Source organism: Prionailurus bengalensis, chromosome A2 (assembly GCF_016509475.1).
Source record: "Prionailurus bengalensis isolate Pbe53 chromosome A2, Fcat_Pben_1.1_paternal_pri, whole genome shotgun sequence".
NCBI lineage: Eukaryota > Metazoa > Chordata > Mammalia > Carnivora > Felidae > Prionailurus > Prionailurus bengalensis.
The window spans coordinates 165651323-165673538 of NC_057348.1; the positions used below are offsets into that span (position 1 = coordinate 165651323).

Consider the following 22216-nt stretch of genomic DNA (forward strand, 5'->3'; position numbering starts at 1 on the left):
GGGCCTCCTCTGCCACCAGGTGCCTCTTCCACACATGACTACCCATGATAAGCCCATGCCAACCAGCTAGGAAACGGAGCCTTCTTTCTGGTCCATCTCTATAAAATAGGGACTCGTTGGGAGATTGGTATAGTGAATCCAATATAAACCTTGAATAAGAATTAGGGGGAAGACAGAGGACATCAGAGCAATGCAAACATCACACAATAACAAGGTCCTCATTACTAGTGACCTCAGCCCCAGCCCCTTCAACAACTATACTGCTGTACCACCATCGTCTCACCCCCGTCACCATCACCACTGTCACCGCCGTCACCGTAACCTTCACCCCCACCACCTCCATCACTTGCCTCTACGTCTCCTATTCTATAAATCCCTTCACGTTCAAAGCATATCGACGATTGAACAAGGACTCCACGGTCCCTAAGCTGGCACCTCTCTCACCCCCTTCTCCCTTACCCTGACAGTGACCCTACATTATAACCAGCCCTAAGATGGAAGGGAAAGGTTCCTCCATTGAAAGTGAAATCGTGGAAATCTACATCAAATAGTAATCTGTCTTGGAGCCACAGCGCTTTCATATTCTGCAAAATGCAATTTGCCTGCAGATATTTTTACACAACCGTGTGACTCCTCTGAGGACCCGCTCAGACACGGAGCCAGACCCTTCATCACAGGCAGCATTTGGTATCTGGTGTTTCCGTTTGCTCAACAATGTCTTCTATTTAAAAACATCACTTTTTAAAAATTTCTCCCAAAATATTTTTTCTTCTCCGCCTTTATTCATGGAATGAACATTGCTGAGGAAATGCCAGAGTTAATTGCAGGCTCTTTATTTCGCGAGATAAACAGACCTTCTGTTCCCTTGCCCTTTATTGCCCACAACTGTGAGAACCTTTGCCAGAATTTGGAATACCACAAAGTGACACAGCACATTAATCCCTGGGAGAGAGACAGTGCCCTGTTAATATTTTATGGCAAACAAATGGACTAATAAAAAATTCATATACTTCTCACCAGGAAGAGTCCGTGTATTTTGATCTGAAGGCACCTTTGGCTGCAGATTTTTCGGAAGCTGGCAGTGTCTTCTCAGCAAACTTGTGCTTTTCACCACGCCCTCCACCCCCATCCTCCGGGCAGACCCATGACCTCCTTACAGTAGGGCAGTCCTTACCCCTCACTGAAATGAGGGGTTGTCTGTCTCCCCACAAACCGAGCCCCCCTACGACGAGGGTTTGGCTCTCTATATTGCCAGCACCTGGGACCGTGTCTGCACAATGCTAAACCCTAACTAAATGCTCTTGGAATGAACAAATGTCATTCGTTGGCAGATAAAGTACTTCAGAATAACGAGAAAACTGGTAGCATTTCTTCTAGGAACCTTTACTTCCTATTCATGTTTTGGTGTCATGTTCTTCTTAAAATGCAATTTCTGGGGCACCTGGGTGGCTCAGTCGGCTAAGCGTCTGACTCTTGATTTCAGCTCAGGTCATGATCTCACGGTTTGTGGCCTTGAACCTTGCATCAGGCTCTGCAGTGATGATGCGGAACCTACTGGGGATTCTTTCTCTCTCCCTCTCTCTCTGCCTGTGCTTTCTTTCTCTCTCTCTCTCTCTCAAAATAAGTTTTTAAAAAACGCAGTGTCTAAGATTCTCAAAGTACGATCATCTGCTTTCTGTGATTATCAGAATGTTTCAGTATCTCTCTTCATCTCGGCACTGGATCAATCCTTGTGTCTTTCAAAGCCCTGCTCTGTCTCATCTGCTTACATCATTGTGCTTTAAACCCTGTTTTCTCCCCTCTTTTTACTGCAACCAACTTCTCTTTATTCCAGAACACCTTATCTGCCTGCCAATACGTTTATTCACCCAGAGAACGTTTAGTAAAGGCAGATGTGGAGATGGAGATCTGTCATTCAGTGGCTCTTGGAGGTGTTCTCTGTGGTCTCCTGCTCACCAGCATGTCACGTGGCTCACTTAGATCGTGGTTCTCAAACTCGAACACCACTGGAATTATCTGGGGGCCTCGTTCAGCCATAGACTGCTCAGCCCCGCCCACAGTGTTTTGGACTCAGTGGGTCTGGGTTGAGGCCTGAGAATTTGTATTCCCAGCCTTCCCAGTATGCTGGTCTGGGGATCACACTTTGAGGACTGCTAACTTGGATAATCAAGCGTGGGTGCGGAGACTGTTTCTGCTACTGCCTTTGCCCCCTGCGGCAGAGGCGTTGGCTGCTTCTGCCGCAGAAGCCCCGTGTCGCCATTGCCGTCCGCTGCTGTCTCTGGGCGGGCCAGCCTCCCGGGAGTGTGGTGGCTGCAGGGGGCGTGCTCTGCAACTCTGAGCCGGTGCGCACAGGACCCTGGAGACAGGCTCCCCATCTCTGTCCGAGCTTCCTTCCAGGCGCAATGGAATGGATTTGAAGGCACCTTTGGCTAGAGATGTGCGGGAATGGGGTGATGTTGATGTGCAACCCGGATTCATTGCCTGCACCGACACAAACAGGCCCCGTGGAGAGGCCAAGGCCAAGGGGGCTCAGAGTTCTCTGGGCACACAGGCCTGCGTAACCTACGGCTATCCCATCACACAAAGTCAAGTCACATTACTGTTGCTTCACTGACATTGACTTTCTTTCCCATTATAATGTCCTTCTGGATTCTCCTCGGTCAGTGCCTCCTCTCTCCTCTCGTGAGGCAGTGTGACTCAAGTCGTCAGGATTTTATTGGTTTCTTCTGTAGGTACCCGAGCCTTGGTACTGGATCACAACTAATAGGAGGCATGCCCTTTGCAGTGCCACAGGGAGCTCCAGGCCCGGCTAGTTGTCAAGAAGAATTGGTAATACACGGCAATTGAGATCACATGGCACAGGCCACAGGTTCAAGGAGGGAGGGGTGACCGTGGCCTCGTGGAGGATTCTGGGGGAGTCCCTTCCTGCCCCTGTTTTCAGCCTCTGTAGTTGGGCCAGCGGTGCCCGTAAACTGTGAGCAGAAGCAGGCAGTCTGGGACTTCTCATCTGGGGAAGACGGGTGTGGGGGCTCCTACTGTTGTGCCTTGTCTGTGAGCTACACAGCCCTAATGCGGAAATCTCTGTCCAGCATAAACAGCACACAGCCTAGGGCCCTCAGCACCTCTGCAGAGGGAGCCCAGCGAAAACACGGTGGACGCGCCTTTCTCCTGGGAAAAGAGGTCCTGAGGGAGGACACATCTGGGACACAAATCGGCCAGGCCCCCAGGCTGGCCCCAAACACAGCTGTGGGGCCACCTGCCTGTGGACAGCCTCATAAAGGCCCCTGTTCTATAAAATTCAGAAATCACAGAAGCTTCTCCTCGCAAAGCCCCCAAGAGAACTCAGCACATCAGAGCAATGGCTCTTGAGTATGGTTTCAAAAGAAGGAAAACTTCCTCCAGGATGTTTGGTCCTTTTTTTTTTTTTTTTTTTTTTTTTTTTGAGAAGGACAGGGGACAAAATATGTATTCAGTTTGTTTATGTATGTTCTAATTAAAACTGTTCTGTTTGGGGAATAATTCGGCTGAGATCTTGAACACCGTGAAGCCCTCTCCTGTCCCAGCGTGTCTGCCCCCGCCGGGCCGGGCCGGTTTGAGTCGAGAGCTGGACAGCTCCCTGCTTCGGCCGCACTGGCCTCGCTGGACAAAGAGAGAAACGCTTTCTGGATTCTGCAGACACGGTTTCTGCCTCACGCAGTCCACACACTCGAAGTGTTCTGTCCTTGACAGGCCCCCTCTTGCCCGCTTTTCTTGTAATGTCGATTCATTGCTTCAGCAGCTTAAAAAAACACTCATTCCTGCACATCAGTGTGGCCAGAAGCACCCAGAGGAGCCGTGCCCACGTGCCTCCCGAGGGCAGGCGCCTCTCCCTACGTCCCCACGGGTACTCATCGACAGACCCAGCCTCGTCCAGGTTTGTCGACAACTCCGTGCGGTTATCTTTTCTTAATTTTTATTTAGTTGTAACTTTCCATTTCCTTTTAGTCAAAATGCTCCATATTAATGCTTAGAAGTAAAACCATGCAGAAGGGGTTACAGGGAACAACAGTCCCTCCCCACTCACCCAGCCCCAGATGGAGATGACCCTAACTCCTTGTATGGTGTTCCCCAACAGTAACCCTTGCGTCATTAAATAATATGCTTATATATTTCATTTTTTATTTACTTGTTTTTTATTAATTTATATTAATAAGTTTTATTATTTGTTTTTATTTATGCATTATTTCTTAGGATACACAAGAAATGTGCATACCACACCCCATGCCCTCCCACCTTCTCATTTATGTGCGTTTAATTTCCTCTGTTGGTTACCTTTATTTTATTTTATTTTTTTAATGTTTATTCGTTTTTGAGAGAGAGAGCGTGCATGCACGGGGAAGGGACAGAGGGAGGGAAACACAGAATCCGAAGCAGGCTCCAGGCTCTGAGCTGTCAGCACAGAGCCCAACACGGGGCTCAAACCCACGAGCTGTGAGATCATGACCTGAGCCAAAGTCGGATGCTGAACTGACTGAGCCACCCAGGCGCCCCTGTTGGTTACCTTTAGAAACTTAAATAATATTCTTACCAGTTTCTTCTGTATTGCGTTAACTATAGACAAGAATTCGCACCTCCCCAGTTTGAAAGATGAAGACATGGGTCCTGTCCTTTCCTCCAGGTCCCTCTCTGTCCCTGTCTCTCCCCTAGAAACTCTGTCATCTTTTTAACGTTTCTGTCACTGAGATTGGTGGCATTTGCATTCTGTCCCGTGACCATAACTAAATCTTACTACTACTCTGTACGTTGATTCTAAGAAGTTAAAATCAATAAATAGCACTGACTCGATCATAAGTGATTGTCTTTCATGCTAGAGGTGTGATGGGGCTGTGTGTCTTTTTGTTCAGCGTTTTTTCCTGGAGTTTTAAATTACTTTGTTTTTAACGTGAACTGTTTGATTTTTTCTTACTCTCACTCCTGTCCTCCCAAACTCCATTAGGTATTCTGCTGTATTGCCCTGTTCCCTAAACCTGTCCTCGCAAGAACCCCCGCTGCCCACCCCAGTGTGGGCTAACTATTCTCTACCACGTCCTGGGACCTCCACTGCTGTCCCGAGTTGGAGCCACTGTTTTCTGGATCACACGCCACCTTCGTTCCTGATGACGTTTTCATTAAATATTACATTATTATATACACTGGGGCACCTGGTGGTTCAGTCGGTTAAGCGTCGGACTCTTGACTTCAGCTCAGGTCGTGATCTCACGGTTCGTGGGTTCGTGGGCCTGGGGCTCTGAGCCAAAACTAAGAGTCAGATGCTCACCCTTGGAGCCAGCCAGGCACCCCCATGCTAAGCTTTTAATTTTGAGTCTTTAATTTTTGATTCACTATGGGGTGTACTTAAGGACAAGATATCAGTCGTTAAAAACACGCTGAAATTTAAATACCCCTTAGCCCTAGAACAGCAGAGAAATTTGCTATCAGCCTAAATTTTGACCCTTTGTCGAAACTTACTTCCTTATTAGTAGATTGTGGTGAGATTCCTTTCTTCTTAGGACTCAAAGATTCTATCAGAACATATTTAGGCATTTTATTAATCTCCCTGGCATGTGAAAATCCTTTTAACCTGCGTATTCAGATCCTGTTTAATCCACGGAGATGCCTCTTCTGTGAGTTTTGGAGATCATTCTGGTCCCGGCACTCTGGTTTCCCTGTGAGAAGTTCTTATGTCCTTGGAAGGGACAGTCCCCGCCCCTTTCTGTCGCCTCTGTGGCACCTTCCTCTGCCTTCTGGGAGAGCTTCCCCAGGTTTGCTCAGTTTCTCCTAGTCGGATTTCTCTCACTTTCAGGTTTGGTTTCCCCGCAGTCTTTCGCCTCCTCCCCTCCATCTCACCCTGTATTTTTAGGGCTCCGTTCTGCCTTCACGTTTTCCGTGTGATCCCTCCTTTCCTTCCTTCGTGTTGCTTGATGACTCCACCTCAGGAAGGAGACATCCACCCACGCAATCTGGCAGCAGATGCGGCTGGGGGTTATTTTTGACTCTGAACTTTTGGGTGCTGCTTGAACCTTCTCCGATGAAATCGGAAGACAGAATCTAAACCGAATCCATCGTGCCTCTCTCTGCTGGCTGAGTTGAGAGTTTTCTTCTTTCTTCTGCCTTCGTTCGAATTTTTTTTTTTTTGACATCTAAGTCAACAGGTGTCCGTGAGAAGTCATGATTGTCTGCGACACCGAAGTCGCAGAGGTTTGACTTCCCACGTTCCTGGCTGGTGCGAGCGTGGTGTTCCCGAGGAAGGATAAGACACTGGGGAGCAGGATTGTGTCCTCCTTCTGCCCGGCGACTGCCGTCTCATGGAGGGAAGCAAAGGTGGACAAGCCATTGTGTGGTTTCACACACCTCCGTCGATGTACGGATGCTGGAGATTTTCAGCACTCACTCCGGCGGTATTGTGATCGTGCATCTTTTTTGTGTCTTTCCAGGCACGTTGACACCAAGTTGGTAAAGACCTCCTCACATTTGCCAAGCAGATGCCTCTGTGTGCTGGAAATCTCCATGGGCTCATGCCGTCCACACTGATGAGGCCCTTTGTGTGTGCCATACGGTCCAACCCTCATAACCAACAGTAGCTTGACAGAGCCATGACCTCGGACCTTGACACTAGCCCTACAGTCAGAATCTACCCATTTCTCCTGCATATAACGGTCAGGCGAACAGCTTTAAAGTTAGAGGAAAAATGGAAAATATATAAGGAACCAGGAGAACCTTTCTACTTATGGGTCTCTTCTTAGGGAAAGTTTCAGAAATGGGCAAACATTGTGTTTTCCTTTCCATTAACATATGGTGTCGCTATGAACCTCACGAAGCAAATAGTCATTCTTTCTAGAGTACCGCTTCTTCGTGAGGCTCTGTGTCTCCTCGCCAGATGCTGCCAGCCTTTAAATTGCCCATCCTGAGCAATGCTTTATCTTTACGACTTGACTTGATTTTTTAAAATACCCTGAGCTTGTCTGGCATGAAGCCTAGTCATGGATACAATTCATGGGATTAGGAAACGTTGGTTCGAGACGAGATGTTGCTTTACAAGTAATGAGACTGCTGTGTGTGGTTCTGAGGGACACTCGGGCGGAAGGCTCCCAAGTGTTTGATGGACAGCAACACGACGGGAGATCCTGGAATTGCCAAAACGTGAAGAAGCACCACTTCCTTCTAGAAAGATATGGAAGTATTATATGGAGAGCAAGGGCTGAGCACAGACCCTGAGTTTTTTTTTTTTAATTTGTTTAATGTTTATTTATTTTTGAGAGAGAGAGAGACAGAGCACAAGTGGAGGAGGGGCAGGGAGGGAGACACAGAATCCGAAGCAGGCTCTAGGCTCTGAGCTGTCAGAACAGCTGAGGCTCAAACCCACGTACCGTGAGACTGTGACCTGAGCCGAAGTTGGACACTTAACCCACTGAGCCACCCCGGTGCCCCGACCCTGAGTTGTTTTTAAGGGCCAAGCTAAATAAATGTTTTCATGCCTACAAACATCTGGGGAGACGATCAAACCTAGCATTACAAGTCGGCTCCGGCATCCACAGAGGACTTGCCAAAAGGCCACGCTCCCCCTCAGAGCAGGAGCCTGACCACGTCGGGGGAGCGGGCATATCCTATAAACACACAGACCCAGGTCCCCGAGGCCCGTAGGCCTGCTGAGCAGGTGGTAGAAACAGAGACAGCCCTATTTCCAAGACCACAGCAAATTGAGAAGGTTGAAAATCATAAAAGTTGGATTATGCCTGAATGACATCCTCACCAGCCATGTCCCCAGGAGATTGGCCAAGACTTTGATGGGCAGTCCCCGGGCCTCCCCTCTCCCCGACGCAGAAGGTACTGGCCTGAGCCAGCTCGTGACTTAGGTTAAGTTATTAAAAGTTTTGATTGACAGGTGGATTCGAGAAATAGGGGACACAGCAATTCAATCTCCTGGTTAAACCAAAGCTTAGATGAAGACGTCTGGTTCTTTAAGCCTTTCTGTTGAAAATAATCATCGGAGGTACTAAGGTCCCTTTTGAGCTTACTGGGAATCGTCTCGTGAATGTGCTGGAGCCTTTAGTGATAAAGGACCTTGTGAGGCCACAAAGTAATCATTCCTAACAGTAGATCTCATTATAGATATAGATGGGGTAGGTGATAGAACACAGGTTAGCTGGCCTCTAGAACATTCTGGGAACTCACCTAGGGATAGTCTCTTTGCACTTGTTTTCTTCTTTTTCTCAAATGTATAGTTTCCCCCTAAGACTCCCAGTTTTGAAGGACTCTGGGTGAATTGGTGAGTGAATTAATTGCTGAAAGCCCCAGCACCCCTTGGGCTAAGTACAGGGTAACCTAGAACAGTGTGACGTTTCAGGTCTGGGTAGAAGCAGGCGTGTGACATCTAGGGTATCCAACCAAATCTGCCTGATGCCCAGGGCCGTGAACCAATTTCCCTAATTAGCTGGCGAACGTCCCTGGGTGTTTTCCCTTCCCAGGAAAGGGAAGGGACGCACAGAGCCTTCCTCTGCGTGGCCCCGGGGTTTTTATAGCATGTGAGGCGCCGTGAGCGCCTCTCTCTCCAAGCGCTTCCTGGTGCTCGCTCTGCCAGCCGCTCGCGTGACCTCCTTCTCCGTCCCGTGAGCTGCGGTGGCGCGTTGGCCTGGGCTGTGGCTTGAAACCCAAGCCAGTAGGTCAGCACTAGCTGCAGCGTGACGCGTAAGACCCGCGGAGCAGAAGCCACACGCTTCCCCCTCCGGGAGTCGTTGGGCCGCGCGCACTTTATCCGCAACCCTGGAGGGAGCAGCTGAGAAGGAACCGCGCTGTGTGGCTTACTTGGGCACGTCAGTGCCTTGGCTGTGCCCGCCACAGTTCGCGATCCGAGCACCTTCTTGAGAAACCCCATTTCAGGACCTCCCGGGACGAGTCCAGCCCGACAGGCCCCGGCCCTCGGCCCCGGCGTCCAGGGCTGGGCTGCGCCCGTCTCCTGGCTCCCACGGCCCCCGCAACGCTGCCAACCCCGTGTGTTTGTGTGTTTGCAGGGAGTACTACATCACCATGGTGAAGTGGGCCACCAGCACCAAGGTCGCGGTGAACTGGCTGAGCCGGGCGCAGAACGTGTCCCTTCTCACCCTCTGCGACGCCACCACCGGGGTCTGCACAAAGGTACGGGGAGGGAGGGGACAGGGGCCGATGGCAGGAAGCACGGGAGGCGGAAGGGAGGCGGCATTCCGGGGCGTCTGGGTCACCGTCCACAGACTGGCCGGAACCCGCCTGCCGGCCTCTGTTTTGCTGCCACCGTGTGGATGGATTGTGTACTGCCGCAGAAGTCAAGGCTGAGCCCTCCGCGACCGCAGGGGTCGCGTCCTCAGACCTGCATGAGCTCCACAGCCCGTGATGTGTCAACCCCCTTTATCTGCGCCCACCGCATGCTCGGGACGAGCCTTCTCTTCGTTTTCCAGTTGATATCAGAGAGGGGGAGGGGCAGCCTGAGCCCCCAGGACACGGGTGGAGCCGGCCCTGCCACCTGGCTTGCCTTGCCCACTTATGGTGGACCTGGGGCCAGCGGCCCCTGGGGGGCCGCATCCGTCCCTGAAGGTCACCGGTGAGCCCAGCCGTGTTCCTGGGGGCTCGGGCTGACTTAATGTGTAGTTAGAGGAGGTGAACTACCATGGAAAAGTACCAGAGGGAAGCGAACAAAGAATGAAAATCCAAGCCGAGGGGCGGCCGAGGACACACCCTCCGGCCCGTGGGTGCGAGGCCTCCACACTTCCACGTGAGCCCGAAGAGGCACACCCCCTCGTGCTAGGTGAGAAAAGGTCAATTATACTCCACGAATAACGCCCAGCAGGTCTTCCGGAAACTCCTTTTGGCCCCTAAGTTTTTACTCCCCAGCTGGGGAGGGAGAGGGCTTGTAGAGCAGGTTCACCGTGGCCTGGGAGGCCCGGAAGCATCTCGCCGCACCGCCTTTTCCAGGTGCACAGAGTGATCTGTTACCGAGACGGACGTCCCCACGTGAGTCACCTGAGAGCAGACTCCAGGTGATCCCGTGGGCATATCGAGGGGGAGGAGGGAAGGAAGGAGCAGACGCAGAGCCAGGAAGCCGGGAATGGTTGCTGATCTACACCTGCTCTCACCTCCGCCCCGACCCGTGCGAGTCCATCATGAGACTCCCTCCTGCCGACCGTACAGGACTTGGGGCTAGAGAACCCCTCCCTGGGCGTCCGGAGGCCGGACCAGCACCGGGAGCAGGCCCACGGCGTAGCTGGAACGCTGGCGTTTTTTGTTCTGTTTGGTCTTCCATTATGCGTCTTTCCACACGGTTCTGGGAGATTTACTTTTCGCTCCCGGGGTTGTTATTCAGGGCTGTGGCTTGAGAAATGTCCACACACCTGCACACGCACACGCACAAAGGCCTACAACAAGGCAGCACTTCCGAGCAGGCCCACGCGTGGACTGACGGCCAAATATGGCAAAAGTACGCCATCTTCCACCGGATTCCCGCCCACCATGGGTTTGTCCCCGTTGCCGGGGAGGGCGACGTTTTTCTTGTTCGGGGACACGAGTGTTTGGCGGTGAGCCACAACGGCGGGCCGGGATGCCTCCTCCCTGGGCGGGCCACGGCTCTGTGTGCCTGTGCAGCGACCGTGGAGGGGAATCAAATTGTTTCTGCGCTGTTGGTCACAGACACAGACCATGCAAAAACATCCTTTGTCTAATGCTCTTATTTCATTTCAGAAACACGAGGACGAAAGCGAAGCCTGGCTCCACAGACAGGTAGCTACTGCACGTTTGACTTGTCTTTTGTCTGCGCCCGCCCCCAGATGCGCCACCACGGCGCTCTCCGGGTTTTCACAACACGATGGCTTCTCAAGCATTCAGTCCCTCAGTAGCCCCGCAGAGGTTTCCGGCCCTGGTGGGTGGTGGGGGCTGCTCGGCCGGCTCCTCCTTGCTCCCCGTGGCCCTTGCGCATGACTGGAGAGTCCTAGAACCAAGGAAGAAAGACAGTTTGAAAACCACGGCTCTTGAGAACGTACGGGGCTTGGTGAGAACTCAGTTCTGTTAGATTGATGTCCTTGTGGCGAATTACAAGGAGTCCATAAACGCTGCCTCAACGTACTCTCTAAAACAGGCTGGTAGCCGTACATCTCTCCTCATGATTCTATGGCTGTCCCGTTGGAGGCGCACCGTGCTGGGGTTCGGTGTGAGCTTTCACGGGAACCTGGCCTTCGGAGCCACCCCCGGCTTCCCGTCCTTACTCGGGCAAGAAGTACACGTTAAACAGGCTCCGGGGTCTTGAGGTTTGAGGAGGTCGGGAGAGGCCGACAGGGACTCCCACTTCTGCAGCCAAAAACATTAAACTCCCGCAGAAAGCAAAGCTCTCAGGGCTGGTGTTTTGTCTCACTCCACACCCTGGCAAAGAACAGGTGAGAGTTTTGGAGGCTTCCTTCCTTCCTATCCAGCCTGCTGGGATGAAAGCAGTCTGAACATTTGTGGGGAAAATCACACCAGATTGGAGTCTCGAGAATCAGGGTGAAGCGAGTGCCAACAGAATCCGGGGACAGAATAACGGTGGCTGGACGCGGACCCACGGGCAGGACTTCCCTAGCGGCGGAGTCAGCTGTCCGTCCCAGCCTCCCATCGGTGACGTCCAAGGCGGGCAGCCTCATACACGGGCACACAAGCACACTCACTTTGAAATACTCCTCCTCGCCGGTCTTTTCCGAAAGAGGAAACGCCCGAATGCCCGATCTCGTTTCCTGTGTGTAAGCGTGGGTGCCACATCCAAGCTAAGAAAACTCCAAGAAAGAGAGCGTGCTTGGAGGACCCCGAAACGTGAGCCGGGAGGTCATGCTGTGAAGTTGCCGAAAGCCCCCCTGGATCAGTGACAGGAGCGCAGATAGCAAACACACGTGCTGGTGCCCCTCTTGTAGCAGACAGAACGTCAGACAGCTTGACGTGAAAGCGAAGAAAAGCCATCATCTGTGTGGTCGTCTGATCGGCCAGTACCTTACGGATCAGACCAGACAGCGCCTAGGCTCCGTGGATCTCAAAACTGAACCAGCGACTTCTCCCAAGCCCTTGTCCGGCGGGTGTGGGGACGACCTTCCTTCTTGTGGCTGAACGACATTCCACTGTACGGGCAGACCGCGGCTTGTTTATCTGTTGATGGGCATTGGGTTGTTTCTGCCCTTTGGCTGTCTTGAGCAGTGCGGCAAGAACCTTCTGCGGGGAGCCCAGAGCCAGACAAAGAGGCCGCCCGTTGTGTGATTCCATTAACACAAAATGTCCTGAATAAATGAGTTCACAGAAAGGGACGGCTGTTTGCTGGCTCCCCGGGCCGGGGGAGGGCGCTGGGGAGCAAAGTTATGTGAATTTCACCCCAGTACAGTTTTTAAAAAAACAAACAACAAAAACCCAAATGGAAATGAATCCTCTAGAACAGCAGCTCTCAAAGATTCACGGGGTAGGAAGGTTTGATGAGAGGCGGGCATGAATCCCACGTGTGGTAAATGGAAGTAACCCTAAGATATGTTCAGAAGACACGGACAGGTGTTTGGCTGTGGGCGGGGCTGGAGCACTGGCTGGGGGTCCTCAAGGTCTGGAGGCCAAGAGGCCGCGCGCTTTGCTGGTCTCTTCATCGCGGAGACGCCATCATCACCGGGATTTTTCTGTATTTATCAGCCTTGCAGCTCGTGGCCCACCGGAGAACACCAGCCACGCTCCAGACAGACAGCCTGGATGGCCTTGGGACAGCGGCTCTATCCACGCAAAATCAAGTCGGCACTCGAAGCCACGTGGAGAATCACACTTTTACAATGCAGACTTGAAGGCATTTACCGAGCAAACCGCTAACATTTTTTAAACAGCCATTGAGAAATGTGTCGTGCCGTCTTGAGTTTAAGACGGCAGGTCCTACAGAGGACCTGTTCCAAGGTGGTGCTTTCCCCGCTCGGGGCCAGCGAGCGGCCCTGCCTGGGGAGTGTAGGGAGGCCCTGCTTTCTCTGGGTACCACTCCCCAGGCATCACGAACACAGCGCTCCAGGGCCAGTAGGAAGGTCTAGCTTCACCAGTTTCTCATGACGTTCAAAGAGATTTTTCACAAAGGGATCCGTGGACCCTGTTTTTCACACCCTTCAGGATATCACGAGGTCCTGGAGGGCAAGTTAGGAACCACCCAGTTCTCCTAGGAATATTCCAGAAGAATAGGCAGCTCCCCCCTGATGCATACACTCCATCACCACCACCCGTGACCTTGCAACGTCTGTCCTGATGTGGATCCACGGGGATTCGGTGTAGAGCCCTGGACCCCGTCCTCTGGCTGAAGATGCATCCTGTAGGCCGACATCAGACAGTCTTTCTTCCTTAACCAGAATTTTGGTTTTGTGATTTCAAACTCCAGGCTGGGAGATTGGACAAGGGGCGTGTCCGGAACCACTCTCTGGGAAGAATTGGCAGGTGTGGTACCAACATTTCACAAAGACTCTCTCACCAGTAGAAAGGGCTCCTTCTTCACGGATCCTCTGCGAGTGGCATGGAGGTGGGGAGAGGGGGCATCGTGTGTGGCAGATTCCCCTGTTAACCGAGAGAGACCGGAGAGCTTCCCCCAGAAGCCCCGAGTGTCAGCACTGACATCCGGGTCTCCTCCTCAAAAACCATTGCACTCTCCTACCAGGAATACATTCACTGCCCCAGAAAGCGGGTCTCAGGCTGAGGGCAGGTGCACAGTGCTCCCTGATGAATGTAAAGGTGACATCGAAATGGTGAGGGCCCCCTCAGTATGAAAGCAAAGCGCCTGGCCGGAATTAATTATTTATTACCTTCATTCAGAGTATTTTTCTCTGCCAAAAGTGCAAACACTTCCCCAGAAAACGGAGGCAATATTGCAGTATCCGCCCTGGGGCTTGGCAAATAAAAGTACATTTAAAAAGCCAGAGTCCCCACTCACTTTCCCATTGCCCCTGCTTCTAAATACCACGCTGCCAGCTCTAAATAGAAAAATAAATATTTGCAGATTAAAGGTTTCATTTCATTGCAAATATTCATGAAGATTAAATGTCATTTTAATCACATGTTAGTTTATTTCTCCGGGCGCATCACGCTGGCGTCTCCTCGCTCACTGCGGGGAAATGTGCGTTCCTGGCACCAGCTGGGGCCTATTTACCGTTTGTTCTCGGCCGCGTGAGCGTGCGGCTCCTTGAATCAGAAAATATAGATCGTCGCCGACTAATTGGTGTTCACGGATGGAAGCTTCCAAGCCGGAGCCGCAGAGATGCTGAGATGCCGCTGTAGCAAAATGCCTTTTCCCCCATCGGGGAGGTGGCCCGACCCCGGGGCCGTGGCCGCTCAGCTCTGGGGGGGAGGCCGGGCAGGGATAGGGCAACACACTTCAGGCCTCGGCTTTGAATCCAGCCGAGAATTCCTTCCCCGGGGGAGAGCTGGGAATGCCCATTCCTCTCCGAGGAGAAGTGGCAAGAGACCCCAGCAAACGGGCCATCCGGCAAATGCCCGTGTGGCACGCTCTTCTGGTTCAAGGTTCCTGGAAGGAACGTTTCCTGCACCTGCACCTTAGAATGAATAAAATGTGTCCTTGTTTGCTGTTCTGTTCTCTTTTTACTTGTCTCCCTGGCGGGCTATTCCGTGTTCTTTACTAGATTAAAGAACAAAAGACGGGACCGAACGTGGTAGAATTCGTTTTCAGGCACAAACTTGTGAGTGTTCGGGGTTCGCTTCTTCAAGGTGGAGGCGGGTGTGCCTGGACAGGTGCTGCCCTGGGCTCTGCTCTCACGGAGCCGCGGTGAGAGGGGCAGGTGCCCCGGGCGCTCTCCGTGCAGAGGTCCTGCGCCGCCTGGGGGCCTGTGACAAGCCCGCTCCGCGCTCGGCGCCTTCCTGAAGGCTCTGCTGAATTCCTCATTGTTCCTCGGGAAACAGAAGCTTTGACTCGTGCTTCCCAAGGAGAGGAGAGGCCCCACGCACTGTTGATTCTTTCCACCGCACCCCCCATTACAAACGGCAGAGGAGATGGCTCTCAGGATGTATCGTCTGTGGTAGACCTTTCCACACACAACGAAGCCTTTTCACACTCTGCTTTTGTCCATAGAACGAGGAGCCGGTGTTCTCCAAGGACGGCCGGAAGTTCTTCTTCGTCAGAGCCATCCCACAGGGGGGACAAGGGAAATTCTATCACATCACCGTCTCGTCGTCCCAGGTAATCCCGACCGTTTCTAAAACTTCCCGCTGTGCTGGTGACAGCCCCTAGTGGGGACCACTCTGTGTGCCCTGATCATCTGCAAGGTCCCCAGAGTGAGCCCGGGTTCTTGAACTGGGAGGTGGTTTCCCCAAGGTGGGGCAGAATGGGGCGCTCGCAAAGCCCAGGGCTTGAGACGCTGGGTCGCACGTGTGCCCTTTCTGTTATGGCTCGAAAATGCGATGACACTTCGGGGCCCCTGGGTGACTCAGTCGGTGAAACGTCCGACTTCAGCTCAGGTCACGATCTCACAATTCGTGGGTTCAAGCCTCGCATCCGGCTCTGTGCTGACAGCTCGGAGCCTGGAGCCCATTTCAGATTCTGTGTCTCCCTCTCTCTCTGCCCCTCCTCCACTCACGCTCTGTCTTTCTCTCTCAGACATAAACATTAAAAAAAAATTTTTTTAAATAACACTTCTGGCAGTAGCATAGGGGACTGTGGGACCCGGTGTTGGGGATGAGCCCTGGGACTCGGGTCTACTACTTTGTAGACGATCCTGTGCCCTCGACCCTCCCTCCCCGTCTGTTGTGCTGTCCCTGACCCTCTCTCCCAGGGACACGGGTCTCCCAGGGACACGGGTCTAGTGCCTCACGGTGCGGTGTCCTAGGACATGCTGTCTTTGAGCCAGGTGTAGGCACTATGCCATTACTCTGCTCCCGCCTGCTGCCACTCACCTGATTCTGGGGTCTGGTGGCTTAGGAGCAGGGCATCGCTGAGCTTAATGTACACGGATTTAGAACCAGAGGCAGAGATCTTGGTGAACGCTGTTTGTTGCAGACCTATCGCCCCAGGAAGCTCAGGGCACTGAGTGTTTGGGGAGTGCTGCCTTTAGGAAGAAGGTGCAGAGAGGGCGTGGCATTTCTGTGACCATGACCCTCATCTTCCGAGCGTGGATTCCATTTCTGAGAGAGCTTAAGTTATTTGGGGCCCAGGATAGGTGAATTAAAATTTGGTTTTAAATAGTTATCAAAAATATCCTGTAGCTACTAATAGAAGACTCCTATTTAGGATTTGAGCCAAAAGACAATTTCAAAAGAACATGCTGAGGACACCCCACTTAAGGGCAGGTGTGACACAGGGAACAGTAACGGAGACCCAGCAGTGACCGTGGGGAGCCTGGTTCCCCGAGGCAGGGCTGCAGGGGCCTGAGTCTCCAGCCCAAGTGACCGCATGACTGACGGTGACTGCTCTCTGGCCGACTTTCCATTGGTCACTGTGGCACCAGAGTCCTGTTTCCACATTTTGGATCACATTAACCAAGATCGAAAACGTTTATGTGTTTGCATGTGGCCGTGTCCCTGAATTCATGCACAGAGTGCCCTGTTAACATCCCTGCAGGAAGCAGGCCCGCCTTCATCCAGGAGAGCACCCCCCTGGCCAGGAGCCCCTCAGGCCACCCCTGTCGTCCAGAATCCCCCGCACCCCCGCTTCCCTGCTCCCCGCAGGCTCTCCCTTCCCCTGAGACCCCCGTGGGCTCTGCCTGACTTAGTCACCATCCGATTCCCACCTGCCTCCCTGAGCACCTACCCTCCAGCACAGCTGGCCGGTGCCTCACCCTGCACCTCCACACCGCGTTCCAGATCACGTCGTTCCTGTCACGATGGCCGCACCTCCCTCCATTACGGTTTATTGTCAGAATTATTCCACATTGGGAGGCACTTAGGGAGAGAGAGGGATTCGAACTGTCCTTGTAAATGATGGCAGAGAATGACAGACATGTCTCCTCCCTCCCTCCTTCCCTCTCTCCTTCCTTCTCTACCTTCCTCCCTCCCTCCTTCCCTTCCTCTCTCCTTCCTGTCTTCCCCCCTCTTTTCCTGCCTTCCTTCCCCCTTCCTTCCCCTCTTCCTTCTTTTCTTCTTTCATCTCTTCCTCCCTCCTTCCCTCCTCCCTCCCTCCCTCCCTCCCTCCCCCTCCCCTCCGTCTATTTCCTTGTCCTGTTTCATACCCCCCCATATTCCTCTTTCCTGCCTCCCAGTCTTCCTGTAGTAATGACTCTGCTAATGAGATTCCCAAATTTTATAAAACAGCATCAGCAGCATGTGCAGAGGGGCCATTGCTGCCTCTAGTGACACCCATGTGTCATGGTTGGTGGCCCGGCCGTCATGGCACCAGGTGACAAGTACCACGGACGTGGACTCTGGAGGAAGGGGAGGGCTAGGACCTGGGGGTGTCAGCCGAGGCTTTGTGGACGGGCTGGATGCAAGCCCCGGTCAGAGGAGAGGACTTGGCGGTGGGGGGGGGGGGGACCCCACGGAGGGGCTCGGGCTCACCAGCTCTGCCATGTCCTGTCTGTGTTCCAGCCCAACAGCAGCAACGACAACATTCAGTCCATCACATCTGGAGACTGGGACGTCACCAAGATCCTGTCCTACGACGAGAAGCGGAACAAGATGTAAGTGAGGCGGGCCGCGGGGCCGGCAAGACCCTGGCGAAACGCGGCCCTTACTTCCAGTCAGACGACACTCACTAGGTTCTGTCTCCCAGCGGCCCCACCTCCAAAGTTGCCAGACACTGAGCAGAGGAAGCCGAGCGGCCGGCCCTGCGGGGTGACACAGGGGGACAGGCGGTGGCAGGACGGGTCTGTACTCCTTGTGAGCTCCAGGCCCCGTGCGGGGCGCGTTGTGACCGTTCTGTCCTTCGGCTCAGCAGTCCGGGGGAGGGAGGGGGGTCACTGCTTTCCCCGCTCCTAATGTAAATAAGCCGACACACAGAGCGGTTGAGTCGTTGACTGCGGCTTATCCAGACAGTGACAGGGAGCCAGGATTCGGCTCCGACGGTGGAGGCCAGGCCCGGGATGCCGCTCGTCCTCCCCGGTGGTGGGACCAGGGCCCGGGGGCCCGCGCTCCAGTGGCAGACGAACACCACTGCCCCAGGCTTTACGTCTGGACTGGTGTCGAGGGTGCTCGGGTCCCGGCCCTCCGGGAGGCCAACGGCTTATAAAGGGATGCCCGCACCTGAGTCCAGTTAGTTGTACACCGTCCTCGGCCCTCGGCGGAGCCCCAGTGAGGCCCCTGGGTGTGTGGCTCTCCCGGCCCGTGCCCGGGGCTGGGCCTGAGCAGAACAGGAGGTCCCGCCACCACGCACGGGCAGAGTCCCGGGGAGCGTCTGCAGACAGAGCCCTGCAGGGGACGCGAGCCCACCCTGGGACCACTAATCCCTGTTGTGTGTGTCCCCCCCCCCCATCTTTGCAGCTACTTCCTGAGCACGGAGGACCTGCCTCGGAGGCGACAGCTCTACAGGTACGTGGGCCGGCCGCACGCGGGGCTCTGCCTTCAGAAGGCCTGGTGACTCGTGCGGGGACGTGGTACCCCCGGGGGGGTGGGGGGGCGCAGGGGACCGCCACAGAGGCAGCTGTAAGGTCCGGAGACAAATAATGAGAAATGCAGAGGCCACCAAATTTGAAGCTTGATTTTTCTGCGCTTGTCCAACGCAGGGGTGTTTGCTCCCCACCCCCGAAGTGCTTTCTCGTGTTGATAACCCAGCCTCTTTCTTCTCAACTTTATGCAAATGTGACGTGGCGGGCTCATTCCCACGGGGGGCTGATGGGAGGCAAGTCGGCTCGGGCGTGCCCCGTGTCGGGAGGGCGGGGAGGAGGCCCTCTACGGGCTCCGCGTCGCCACCGTCTTGCTGTGACGGCGGTCAGATCCGGAACCCCAGACGAGGCAGAGGAAGGGTGCCGTCTGAACCCTGGAGAGGCGACTTCTTCCAGGGTCTGTTCTCCCTGGCATCAGGTCCTGTCACCTGCCCCAGTCACTGTTCCCACCGGGGAAAGCCTTGGGTTCTGAACTGAGATCACCAGACGTGGAAATAGCACAACCTCTTACCTCCTCCGTGTTTCCCAGACTAGAAGGTCGGTGGGTGCTGGTCACAGCCCACAGGCACACCAGCCGCCCCGCGGGGACCCGAGGACCCGAGGGGGTGACTCAGGCTGGATGGAGCCGACGCCTGGCTCCCCTCCCTGCCACGGGACGCTGGAGAATCCCTCTCAGGAGGACCAGCGTGTCCCCTCCCGCCCACCGGTGCGTGTGCTGAGGGCACAGAAGGCCAGCACAGGGGAGTCCCTCTGGAGGGGAGAGAACTCTGGCAAACCCACGTGGTCACAGGCCCGCTGCTCCGTGTAGCCGGGCGTGCCTGCCAGCGTTACTTAGATCAGTCCTGTCACCCCAAGAATGAAGGGGTTCGAGGCGGACCAACTCCCTTTTCCTCCGCCTTATGAATACCGTTAGGAGGCCGTCTTCTCCTGGGCGCGAGCTACCGTCACCCTTGTGGGCAGGTCTCCTGCGGGGCCTGTGGGGGGAGGCGACCTTCCCCGGCAAAGTGCTCAGGCAGGAACCCCCTCCAGGTACATGCAAAGCCTCCTCGGTATCTTCATTTTGGGGAACACATTTCAGGCCTTCTTGACGTGAGCGTGTGCTTGTTCCGCGTGGTCCCGGGGTTCCTGCTCCGCCTCCCCCCCCCAACAAGCGAGAAGCTCCACGTCTCCGTGTGGCTCCGAAGCAGCCGGAGCCCGGTTCAGCCCATGCCCCTGGGGTTCCTGACGCGTCGTGCACCAGTGCTAGGCTCTCCTAGGAAATTCGGAGATTCGGAAGACGAGCTCCTGTTCTCAAAGAGCGAGCCGTCTTCTCAGACCAGAGGTGTGGGTCCAGAGTACTAGATAACGGCACCAGGCACTGTGCGCCTTCCCCTTCCCAGCGGGGGCACGCACAGGCGCAGGTGACCAAGCGTGCACTGTCACGTGTGCACCCAGAGAGCACACGTGCCGTGAGCTCTTCCGAGGGGGGCCTGCCCGCCAGGGAAGGGGAGAACAGAGCAGAGCATTCAGGCCTTCCCGGGGGGGTGGGCGGGAGAAAGGCCCACCGTGGAGCGTCAGGGACTCACGAGCGCCCTTGAAAGGAGAGAAGCCACCAGCCCCGAAGGCCGAGCTGGGGGTTTGGGCCCTGCGCCCTGGGCTGGTCTCCTCGCCGCCTGGGTTCACGCCCCGACGTCTCTGTTCCTCCAGTGCCAGCACGGTGGGCAGCTTCAACAGGCAGTGCATGTCCTGTGACCTGGTGGAGAATTGCACCTACTTCAGTGCATCCTTCAGCCACAGTGCAGACTTCTTCCTCCTCAAGTGTGAAGGTAGGCTGCGGCCCTCTGGACCCACCTCTACGTCAGCGCTGAGATCCGCGGGCATCCCGGCCACCGGCAGGGGGGTGGTGGTGGGAGCCTGTCCCAGACCAGGCAGGGACCTGCCCAGGTGGGCTCACGCGAGTAGGGTTACTGGACCGTCTGCGGTTTACAGCTTATCAGGGCGTTTACCCGCTAGGCCACTTAATCCCAGAGTTCTTCCACATTCTCCAAACAAAAAGTCCTAGGAAGTAGGTAAGTGTCCCACACGTTGACGAACCTTTGCCATTTATAAAGGTAATAAACGTCTCAAAGCTCAACTTCTTAAGCATATTTAAGGATCGAGGTGATCTAGAAGTCTCAGGCAGAAAAGAAATTATCGTCCTATGACCTAACGTGGGGGTAACTTATCCCAGAAAGTTCCTGATCACACCCGTCAGCATACACGAAGCAGTGGGCATGTCCCACGGTGGAAAAAACCAGTGTCTTTGCGTCTTGTCCTCATATGTTGGAAGGACAAGGTCTGAATCCACAAATAAATGCGGTTGTTACAAAGCGTGTCTCAAGAGCTCCTGAGACCACGTTGCTGCAGGTGGAACTGACTGGGACCAGGACCAATTCAGGCCCATGACTCGCGGGTGCAGAAGGAGGAATGTCTGTGAGAGCACTGTCTTCGTTGGCCTTCGCCAGCCGCACACCAGTGCGTGGCCTCATCCCCTTTTTGTGAGTATCTTCCAAAATCGTGAAAAGCCAGGAAGACTCGGCCCCTTGACCACCACAGGCTCAGCCCCAGACGTTCTCCCAAGACGATGGGGAACCTCTGAATTACAACTGTAGCCACCCCCTCCCCCAGTCCCCTCGACGGAAGGTGGTACCAAACTCCTCTTTCCTGTGCTGCCCGGGAAGCAGACAGCAAGTGGCCGAAAGAGGAGAGACCCTAAGAACCAGTCCACTGGCTTCATCCATCGACAGGAGGTTGGGTGATGCACAGGGAACCAGCATCAAGGTCTCCCGGCTACCGGGCCAGCGACACCTGCCGCCCCGTGGCAGGATCTTTGGGAAATTACAGCCTGGGAAGATGTAGGGTTTATGTGGCCAGGAAACCGACCCACTAGGAGCTGAGACAAGAGTCTGACCAGAGCTACACAATCACGCATCTGGAATCTTGTCCCCAGAAGGAAACACAGAAACATCATGATAAAATACCGAAGAGAAAAATCAAAGTGCATTTAAAGAACTTCCCAGACAAGGATCCATCATTTAAAACCCATTTAAATATTGAGCATGTTGCCTTATCGTAAGGTAAGCTTAAACTAGCCCTCTTCTCTACAAAATTTCTCTGTATATATTTTTTGTATGATAACCTATTTTCTGGTGAAAGTAACTTGAATGCCCAAATTGACCTTTCCCCCAAAGCCTGACCAAACCCTCATTTTTAAAAAGGGACTTTCTAAAAGACAAACAAAGAAACATAAATGTACAAAACCAATAGCAGCAAACTTTCAGAATCCAGATGCAATCAATGATGAGAGACCACGGACTTAGCCGCAGTGAAAGCGAATCCCCGTCCTGCGCTGAGGGCCGGTTAACCCCGTGAGCGGTGGTGACGACTGTCATGGGGGTGAGACTTCAGAAGGGGATGATTACACCCAGTTTGATTGCTTGGGATTTCTGGGGGGGGGAAGAAGAATCAAGGGAAGATGAGGTGGCATTTCAGACGTGGGCAAGGGTGGGATTCAGAGTGTCGAGTGCAGTGTCATGGGGCGGGGGGAGGGGGATGCAGCGTGAGGAGGAGCGTTGGGCATGCTGAGATCACGTGGAGGGTCCCCCCCGACGGCCTGTGAGCCCCCATCGGTCCAGCAGAGGCATGCATTTAAG

The 22216-nt window shown here is 54.1% G+C and overlaps 1 protein-coding gene across 4 annotated transcripts in view; it reads left to right on the forward strand.

The window, feature by feature from the left end:
* The window catches only part of DPP6 (dipeptidyl peptidase like 6), a 945711-nt gene that overhangs the window by 861598 nt on the left and 61897 nt on the right, over positions 1–22216 (forward strand). For all 4 annotated transcript variants that reach the window (XM_043590488.1, XM_043590487.1, XM_043590485.1 and 1 more), the window contains exons 11-16: positions 9027–9150; positions 10723–10761; positions 15086–15193; positions 17533–17624; positions 18424–18471; positions 20232–20350. In XM_043590488.1, the coding sequence (XP_043446423.1) occupies positions 9027–9150; positions 10723–10761; positions 15086–15193; positions 17533–17624; positions 18424–18471; positions 20232–20350 (530 nt within the window). The remainder of the gene's footprint in view (positions 1–9026; positions 9151–10722; positions 10762–15085; positions 15194–17532; positions 17625–18423; positions 18472–20231; positions 20351–22216) is intronic.